The 9821-nt window shown below is 52.0% G+C and overlaps 1 protein-coding gene across 1 annotated transcript in view; it reads left to right on the forward strand.

The window, feature by feature from the left end:
• The first annotated feature begins 273 nt into the window (after window positions 1–273).
• SETDB1 (SET domain, bifurcated 1) overlaps window positions 274–9821 on the forward strand; it is a 17362-nt gene continuing 7814 nt past the window's right edge. The window contains exons 1-11 of the mRNA XM_009326996.1: window positions 274–533; window positions 873–1045; window positions 1542–1579; window positions 1710–1809; window positions 2238–2405; window positions 2699–2900; window positions 4222–4295; window positions 4672–4862; window positions 5748–5877; window positions 6263–6401; window positions 8984–9142. Of these exons, the coding sequence (XP_009325271.1) occupies window positions 322–533; window positions 873–1045; window positions 1542–1579; window positions 1710–1809; window positions 2238–2405; window positions 2699–2900; window positions 4222–4295; window positions 4672–4862; window positions 5748–5877; window positions 6263–6401; window positions 8984–9142 (1586 nt within the window). The 5' untranslated portion in view covers window positions 274–321. The remainder of the gene's footprint in view (window positions 534–872; window positions 1046–1541; window positions 1580–1709; window positions 1810–2237; window positions 2406–2698; window positions 2901–4221; window positions 4296–4671; window positions 4863–5747; window positions 5878–6262; window positions 6402–8983; window positions 9143–9821) is intronic.

Consider the following 9821-nt stretch of genomic DNA (forward strand, 5'->3'; position numbering starts at 1 on the left):
GGTTCTGCGGAGGAGAGGGCTCTGAGGTGGCGAAGCGTAAGGCTCCGGCGTTCAGCGGGTTTGGAGAGTTTGCGCGGAGGTCGGAGGAGACGTCAGGAATCCCTGGTTGTCCGGGGAGCCTCTGGCTCCACAGTTTTCTTGCACTTCGGCTATTTTTGGCTGCCTGTGATGTTATCTTAACATATGTAACGTTTTCTTCCTGACTAGCGTTCAAAAAACGGAGCTTGCGCTCACGCGAGCGCTGTGCCTCGGAGGATGTGCTGCGGCGGTAGGGTTTCATCGGCCTTTTCTCACCCCTTTCTGGTGTCAGGTGCAGCAGAAATGGATTCCCAGGAGATCAAAGAGCTGCAGCAAGAAGTGATGGAGGAGCTGGGAATCTCCACGGAGGAGCTCCAGGATATCATCGACAAAGAGCTGGAGAAGTTTGAGTGCGTGAAGCAGAGGAAGCAGCAACTGGAGGAGCTGGAGAAGTGCGTGAAACAGAAGGAAGAAGAGGTGGCTCGCGTTGACCGGCTCTTCGATGACGCTTCGAGGTGGGCGCGCTTGGAATCGCAGCCACGTGTCAGAGTCGGGCCTCAGAGCAGGGGAGGGGGAGACGGGGTGGCCGAGTCCGATGTCTCGAGTGCTGCCCGTTTCCCTTCGCTGTAGACTGACGCTGCGATTCTGCGTCGGTTCGCTCGCGTGTGGTTATTGAGGGACGATTAAAATTACTCCCCTGTGGCTTTAAATCCGTCGTGTGAATACTCTTCCCTCACCTCATCGTGGCTGTATTTAATTAGCAGCTCCCCAGCGGTCGGTTCCTATTCCTTTCTGCAGTGTTGCGGGACGTACAGCTGGGCTCCCCCTGTCTGTTACTGTCTCTTCTCCCCCAGAGCCATTGATAAATGCGAGATATTGGTGAAGGATCTGTACTCCAAGCTGGGCCTCCAGTATCGCGAGAGCAGTTCTGAGGACGAGGACTCGGCTGCCAAGGCCACGGAAGTGATTGAGATCCCGGATGAGGATGACGATGATGTCATGAGCGTCGATTCGGGCTGGAAGCACAGTTCAGTGTCTCATTGCGCCGCGTGGTACCGGGGGGAGGGATGGAGATGTGAGCGTGTCCTGAAGGAGGATGGGAACGAGGGGGATCAGAATAAGGATGTCGCGGAGCTGGCCGCAAGCCACGCGGGTCCGTAAGCAGGAGAGGGTCGGGTAGGCAACGCCGTTAGCTCACGTGGGGAACATCAACGCTGGCATGGTCTGCCGGGGCCCGTAACTATTCCCTGTTCCTGGAGTCCCAAACTGGGACCTTTTCCCACCTGCCTGATTGTTGTCCCCATCAGATGCCGCCTCTGCGGGGAAGCTGCCTGCGCAGCATGTCGCGCGTCTAGAAAGGGTGGCTTTCTTCAAGCCTTGCTTGAGTGGATTTCTTGACAGGGACAGGGGAGGCTTTTGAAGGGATGCTTCTCTCTGTTCCCTCTTCTTTCGGCGACTTAACTAGGATGGATTTTTTCCTCCCCCAAGATGTTTTAAACCACTTCTTTTCTCTTTAAATGCAGATGATAGTAGTCCCAGAATTGCAAAGGATCAGACTCTGGTGAGTTGGAAAAGACCTGACTGTAGTCTACTTCTGAAGCGGGGTTTTGCTGGAACACGTAGGACAGCATTGTATTTGCTGCAAAAAAGAAAAGCCGCTTCATATTTTCTGTCCCTTTCCTTCCCTCCAGCTGCGGGAAGCCATGGCTGCAATGAGAAAGTCCGCCCAGGATGTTCAGAAATTTATGGACGCCGTGAACAAGAAAACAAACGCCCAGGATGCACAAAAAGGTCAGCGTGTGAGAGGTTCCTGGGGCCGACAGACGTGGGCTGGCACCCATCTGTGCCCTTGCCCCGGTCCTCTCCGCTTCTTACACCTCTCGGTTTCTCGTTCTGAAAAAGAAAATAACTATTCCGTTTCCCCACTGGAAAGACCCATTAGGATATATTGATTCCAAATTCCTATTTTTCTTGAAGCCCTTTCCGAAAGCAAATACAAGTGGTGCGGTTTCCGTAACATGAAAGCTTTTTAACGGTGTTTAAACCTCACTCGCTGAGGACTCCATCCAGTAAAACTGAGGCGCTTAGGCTGACTGAGGTAAAGGAAAGCAAGAACGCCTCCTGTCTCGGGTCCAACAGAAGTTCTTCCAATTGCGTACGCAAGAGAGGGAGTCTTTGGGCAATTTCTAACTTACCTTCTGCTGTTGTTCCTTGAGTAGATGCACAGACCCCTCAGGAAACTCCTGGCGCTCTCCAGCCCGTTGGCCCTGCAGCGGCTGGGAGCGATCTCAGCAATGACGGCGATCTGAACGTTGGCATGAGGATCCTGGGCAAGAAGAGAACCAAAACGTGGCACAAAGGAACTCTAATTGCAATCCAGACGGTCGGTACGTCCTGTGCTTGCTGCTGCGAGTCGGTGCTCGTGGCTTTCGCCAGGCTTTGGGTGGGTAACGCTGATCAGGCTTGGAGCAGGTCCCCTCCCGTGTCAGAGCACCTCGTGCCGACCTGGAGCGAGTTGTGAAAGCAACGCATCTCCACAATGATCTTTTACCTTACAAATTAATGTCTGAAAGGCTTTCGAATAAGTTCTGAACTTGGATCAGAACGGTAGATGGTGTTGGGCTTCTTGTAGGAATCCACTTGGCGTTTATTTATCTTGCCACGTTGAAATGTCTTTCAGGTGCTGGAAAGAAGTACAAAGTGAAATTTGATAACAAAGGGAAGAGTTTGCTGTCTGGCAATCACATCGCTTACGACTATCACCCCTCACCTGAGAAACACTACGTTGGCAGCAGGGTCGTGGCAAAATACAAAGATGGGAATCAGGTTTGGCTGTATGCTGGCATCGTGGCTGAAACCCCAAACGTAAAGAATAAAGACAGGTATTAATTCTCCTCCACCGTCACGTACCCCTCTCTCTCTCTCTTTTGTTTTTGTTTGTTTGTTTTGGTTTTGGGGAAAAAAAGAAAAGAAAAAAGGGTGTATCTGTATATTTGCTATCGTGGGAGCTAAATTCTTTTCTGCCCTTTCTGGGGACGTAGCTCTCAATGTTGTTCCTTCAGTCTTTCTTATCTCTGAAAGCTCTGGGTGGAGCTCCCATTCTATTACTCATGTCCCTGAGTCAGAAATTATATCTGGTAATTCATTCAAATTATCACACAAATGTAAGTCTGCGCTGCTCAAGGCATAAAACATAACGTTAGGAAATAGAGCCCTAGAAGCGTTTAGCGCCAGCAGTGTTGTCAAAGCACTTAAGGAGAAGAAACAGCAGCTCTAAAGCAGCCTTTTCCGTCGCGTGTAAATAAGAGGCAGGGCTGCTTCGATGTTGTGGTTTAGGCTTGTGGTCTTTCTGGGAAGGTTCATGACGGATGTAGTCGCCCTGTTGGTTTCAAATGTGGATCTGCCGTAAATGCCTAATTGTGTCGAGTTCTACCTGATACGTGTTTGATAACCGAAAGTGAACCGCGTTTATTGACCATATTGCGAACTCGCTCCTCCTGGCTAGGCTGGCTGTAACGCTGGTCTCTCGTCACGCAGCCTTCATACGGCTCCGTATCCTGAAGCTGTTATTCAGAGGCACGCAGCGCCAAGCGGGGGCCGTACCCAGCCTTGTGGGTACCCCCCTCCCAGCTCCCGGTCCCCCCGCAGGCACTGGGGACTCTTCTCATGCTCCTCTCCTGTCTGCAGGTGGAGCCCTGGACGTGTCCCCCAGCTCTCTCCCTGTGGTGCCGTTCGAGTCACGGTGTGCGGCCTCTGCTGCTGCTCTGTCCCAAAGGCTCCAAAAATATCTTTTCTTGCAGAGATCAGGAGCAATTAAACTGTCTTTTCTCTTCCTTTACCTCCCGTGGCCGAGGCACAGAGGGAATCCGGAGCTGAGGGAAGAGGGCCTGGCTGTCCTGTGCTGCTGGGAAGCCTTTGGGCAGCCCCTCTTTTGGCTTTGGGAGCGCAGGGATAGCTCGGGGCTGGGGGAGAGCTGTTCTGAAACAACCAAGGGAAGCAGCAGGACTGTAAAGCTCATCATCTCCCGGCAGAAATGATCGCTTCATTCTGGCCTCGCCCACCGTATCTGATCTGAGGGCCTTTGGGACTGGCAGGAGAAACAGGAGGGGTGCTCCACTTCCATTATGTGATGCGGAGCTGCGTTTTATTCAGCTGCGTTCCTAATTCCAACTTCCAACGCTGGTTCTCTTTGCTGTTCTCCAGGTTCCTGATCTTCTTTGACGATGGCTACGCTTCGTATGTCATGGAGTGGGAGCTGTACCCAATCTGCAGGCCACGTGAGTGATCTCTGCCCCTCCTGCGTCCTGACACTGAAATTGTACGGAGAGCCTTCGGGTATATGAAAGAGCCTGGGCTCAAAAGACGGGGGACAGGCTGCATCCCCTCCGGTGCTGTGCCTGTAGGCGTTTGCACGTGAAGCTGGAGGAAATAGTGGTTTATTACCAGTAGAGTGAGTCTGCTGTGACTCCTTGCACTCTGGGTGCGTTAACACGGCTGGCTGCCCTACCACCAAAAATCTGTCCACTCGGGATTGCTGCTTGATTGTTCCTATGTAAAAATCCATCCGGGATCTCTTTAAAAAAGAATTAAAGATTCTCTGTGTAAGAGCCTTTCCTCCTCTTCCTTTTCTCCCGCTCGTCCCTTTCTGAACAGTGAAAAAGACCTGGGAAGACATAGAGGATGTTTCCTGTCGCGATTTCATCGAGGAGTACATCACGGCCTACCCCAACCGTCCCATGGTGCTGCTGAAGAATGGCCAGCTGATCAAAACGGAGTGGGAAGGGACCTGGTGGAAATCCAGAGTGGAAGAAGTGGATGGCAGCCTGGTCAAAATCCTCTTCCTGGTAGGGCAATTTCCCTTCTCCCATTAGAGGGGGAAGCTGGGCTTAAATTTGGGTCTGGGGGCTGATCAAGTCCAGTTTCCTTGCTAATGCCAGACAGGGTCCCGGAGCGAGCGGGTGTTTTGCTTAGTAGGTAGACCGCCAATGTCTGCCGTGCATTGATGGGACGGTGAGACTCGTTTGCATGACAAAAGCTTCAAAAGCCTTTTAAAGCATTTTGCATGTGAAACTTTGAAGTGGTAGATGAATAAGAAACAAAATCCATCATCTGCAGGTATTCTACCCTGGTCCCTTTCTTGGCGTAACCACCTGGCCGTGTCTTCCGTCCAAACACAAGTGCTGGTTTGAGAAGCAGGGGAGAAACTGAGCAGAAGCTGAGATATTCTGCTCGCTCAAATTCCGCAGACTGCAGAAGGGGAGCAGACATACTATCTGTGCCCGCTTGGCTCCCTTCCTTGCCTGGATAACTGCAGAGCCACTGGGGCTGGGGAAGATGATGTGCACTTGCAAACTTAACCTCCCTGTCCTAGAGCAGGTGGGGTTTGTGCTGAGGAGTTAGCTCGTCTCCTGAGGGAGTCTGGTTTCTCCAACAGTGCCTCGTTAGTCGGTTGTTGGGCTAAGAAGAGACCTGAATTTGAAGCTTGGGGTCTCGGTATTGGGCCTCTCTCGAGATTTGGTTTGTAGTCAGTGTTCTCCCGGACACGATGAATTACTGCCTTTGTCCTCTCTTGGCTGCATGGTCTTTCAGGAGCCTTCAGGTCAATGCTTTGCCTCCTTTCCATTCGATCCTGCTCACTGTAAAAGCACACTGCTGTCTCCCAGGCCTGTGTTGTACCTCTGGAAGCTCTTGCTGTAGGTGCTGCGAGTGTTGCCTTCTCCTTGCTACAGGATGACAAACGTTGTGAGTGGATTTACCGGGGTTCCACACGCCTCGAGCCCATGTTCAGCATGAAAACTTCCACAGCCTCCACCCAAGAAAAGAAGCAAAGCGGACAAGCGAGGACTCGTCCCAATGTCGGTATGTGGCATCTTTTTCTTTAATTAGTATCCTGAACGCGTTGTGGGTTGGCGGGGGCGGGTGGGCTGTTTTGGTTTTTGTTCGGTTTTGGTGGGGTGGTTTTTTTTTTAGCAGAACTCCTGGAGATTTCAGATTTACAGTGGGCTTTTTCTCCCGCCATAAAGATGCCGCAAAACCAGACTGCAGATGTGTGAAGCGGCCAGAATCTGTTTGGGGTGACTGGCTGTGACTCAGAGCTCAGCCAATGACCTGGTGTTAATTGCAAATGCCTCTGTTTTGGTTGCCTTCGGGAGCTAAATCAATGTTTTGTGGCTAGCGCAACAAACTTTGGTTGATGGTAGAGACTTTTCTTGTTGATACTTTGCTTCTTCACCTTCCCCACTAGGTGCTGTCAGGAGCAAAGGGCCTGTAGTGCAATACACGCAAGATTTAACGGGAGCTGGTACCCAGTACAAACCTTTAGAGCAAATGCAGGCAGCCTCGCTGGCTGCACGGCCCGTTTCTCCGCAGCCTGCCGAGATGGAGTAAGTACTTGAGTCAGTTCTCTGCTTCCGCCACTTCCTCCTTCGCGTTTCGTCTCCAGTGCTCAGCTCTTTCAGGCACCACCCTCTCTGTGTAGAGGAATCCTCAGGTGCAGGTTTCCTCCATGACTAGGCTTGTTTCCTGGTTGCACAAATCGGTTTTAGTCATGCTTCTGGGGGAAGCTATAGATAAAGGCTGCTGGATGAGTAATTGGGGGCGGGAGAGCTGACGGCCCAGCACCCCCTGAGCCAAATGCCATGTCTTACTCAGGGCTAAAGCTTCGCACTTGATGTATTTCCAAGTTAGAACGTTTGCTCCTTCTCTTCCGAAAATCTGAATTGCTCCCTCGTGTCACGATCCAGGCACTGGCCCCCGGCTGCCTTGTATTCCTCCACTTGGACTGACCTGCTCACAGACCTCAATGACTTACGAGGCACTGAGAACTTGGGATCAGTGGTTGGTCTCGGTGGTCACGGACCAGACCTGATAAAGCTCGGCCACGGCCAAGTCGCACACGTGCCTCCTGCTGCCAGGGGCCCAAGCGGGACGTTCTCGGAGGTGCAGGCTAGTGCCGAAGGAGGCCTGGATGAAGGAGGAACGCGGCCTTGTGATGAAGGGAGCGTGCCGGAGAACACCAGGGTACCTGAGCACGTGCTCTGGGACTTTAATAACTTTCTAGGGGAGAGAGATGCTGTCCCGGTTCATTTTTGTCACCACTGTGGATTTCCCATCCGAATTTATGGACGCCTGGCCCCCTGCCACCACGTCTTCTGCTGTGACTGTGCCTTGCTGCACGGGCAAAAGGGAGAAAGGAGATGTCCCAGCTGCAAGGAACCTGTGCAGCAAGTGAATCTTTATTCACCAGATGCTCTCTAGCTGTAGCAGCATCTAAGAAACCCCACCTGCCCCCAGCCTCCCGTCTCAGGAGGGGGTTCCTCTCCAAGCACCGGTGCAATATGACCCATTCCGCCCCTGGATGTGGGGGCTAAGTTGGAAATGCTCCTCCTGTGCCATTCCGACCAAGACTTGAGAATTGAAGCCATAATAGCCTTGTTCCTCGTCTCTTTCATAACCAAGAAGAGAGGCCGGTGCTGAAGGAGGTCTGCCCCAGCGTGAGAAACGCGACGCTGGCTCCTCCACCGTCGGTCTGGGGCCCCCCCCCACGAACGGAGGAAGAGCTGGGCTGTTGCCCTAACGCTGGGGCACCCTGAGCTGTCGAGGGTGTAGGAAGGACGTGCGATGGCACGGCATGAAGACGGTGAAGTTGGACTGCGGCGATCAGCCAGCCTGCCGCCTCGTTGGCCTCCGAATCTCTCCTTTTCCATTTAACAGGCCTTGCAGTGGTTACAAGAAACACTTCTTTTTTTTCCTCTCCCCCCAGAGGCTTTGACTTTAGGATCTTGTTTTCAGGTCTAATACAAGCAGACACTACAGCCGTTTCCCTGCCCTGCCGTTAAATAGTGAACTGCTCAAAGACAACTGTTTTTTAACGTTGACTGAAGGCAGCATACTTATCCGTGTCCCCGCTGCCCGGAGGGATACTGTTGGGTTCAAAACATACTGGTTTTAGATTATTAAAACTGGGAGAATGGTTTCTTCACTCTGGTGTTTCGTTTACTCTGAGGAAGGCCTGGTTCTCTTCCCTCTCTAGTCTCACTTTCTTCTATGGTGCCAGGGAGCTGCTGTCAGCCTTTTCTGACTGTTTAAAGCCTGTTGACGGAAGCTTTTTTCCTCTTGCTCTTGAATTTTGAAATGCGCGTTAACACCTTGCTTTTAAGGCAGATGTTTGCAGAAATGGTCACTCCCTCCTGCTCTCGCTGTCTCCTCCCTTTCTGCCCTGATAACGTGACTATGTTCTTCCACTTGTGGGAAAACTAGTGGCTGGTTTGGGGTGTTTTTCTGTTTAATCGGTACAAATGGACTGAAAATCTCCGCTGCTGTTTTCTCAGAGTGTGAGGGCTAGTGTCCTCCAGGTGCCTCCCACCTTCCCAACGTTGTCTGTCGGGCTGCAGAGGTGTTTGGGAGCCCCTCGTAGCCCTTTCGTCAGTGATGTTGTTACATTCCCTCGTACAATCTTATCTCGTTACTTGGTACGGACAAGAGAGTCCTCTGTACTTCTTGTTCCTCCCACTGCTCGGTACTCTGGCACTGACGAGCCTCTGTAAACTCTTGTTTCTGCTATTGCAGGGGTTTCTTCATCTACTGGTTTGTCCAGCTTCCTGAAATGAAGGCCTTGGACATCCTCGTTACACTCCCTCTCACCCTCATGCCTCATCGTTACACTCCCTCTCACCCTCATGCCTCACTTCCAAATAAATAGCAGTATGTCAGAAGTCACTTTCAAACGTAGCTGAGCTCTGGCATTTGGTTGGGGTTGTTGTGGGATTGCTGTAGCACAAATAGTCAGAAATGGGCTCATTTTCACACTTCGTTAGGAAAAAAATCCGCTCGGTTTCTCTTGGGTGGGGCACTGTTGCTGACTTCCACGGCGGAGTGTTGCTTTGACTGCCCCTGTCTGTCTAAATCCTACCGGTTGTGTGAGCGTGTGCGTCTTGCAAATCGCCTCCCTTCTTCCCTCGTGCAGATGCTCCGACAGTCAGCTGGCCCAGTCGAGAAAGCAAGTGGCCAAGAAAAGCACTTCCTTCCGTCCTGGCTCCGTGGGCTCTGGGCAGTCGTCGCCTTCGTCGCCCGTCCTGAGTGATACAGCTCCGGCGGGAAGGACCGGTGCGTCCCAGCAGCACCGGTAAGCAAAGCTCGTTCGCACTTACTACAAACGCAGCAGTATCCCTGCGTCCTCGTGAGAGTTTGGGATGCTGGTACAGATTCGGGGCTTGTTTGGTTTCGTGCAGGTTTATTTTGTTATGGACTGACGCCTTCATTTGCCAGCTTGTCCGGTCCTGAGCATTTGTCTTCCTCTTACCTTGTTCTCCCTCCCAGACAACTGTTGGTTACGTTTTGTTGTTGGCTGGAGCTTGGAGGGTCTCTTATCAGTTCCGACCAGAACTTACCCAGCCTCTGACCCTGCTTGTTCTTAGAGGACTCTTGTTTCGACAAGCTTTCTGGGGCCAGCGGGGACCTGCTATTAATATAAATATGCAGGTGGCTTTTCCACGGTGGTGGCTTTGTGGCAATCAATCCACTGCACAGAAGCCATTGATCCCAGTTCTGAGACCACAACCAGCTTGTGCTTGTTTCTGCTTCCCTAGTTCTGATTTGGGTTTTTTTTTTGGTGTGTGTGTTCTCTGCTGCTGGTAACGCTTCCTTTGGGGCCTGCCCAGCCTTGCTCCCGGCGGACGCTGGGGCTTGTGTCTAATTGGACTAAGCAGCAAAGCCAACGGGGTGTCCCAGCGCGTAACTAGCAGCTGCTTTGATAGGAATTAAGTGCCTAAAATCCCTTTGCAGTTTGAGGAGAAAGCACCGCT

This window comes from Pygoscelis adeliae, unplaced genomic scaffold (genome assembly GCF_000699105.1).
Source record: "Pygoscelis adeliae isolate BGI_AS28 unplaced genomic scaffold, ASM69910v1 Scaffold787, whole genome shotgun sequence".
NCBI classification, from domain to species: Eukaryota; Metazoa; Chordata; class Aves; order Sphenisciformes; family Spheniscidae; genus Pygoscelis; species Pygoscelis adeliae.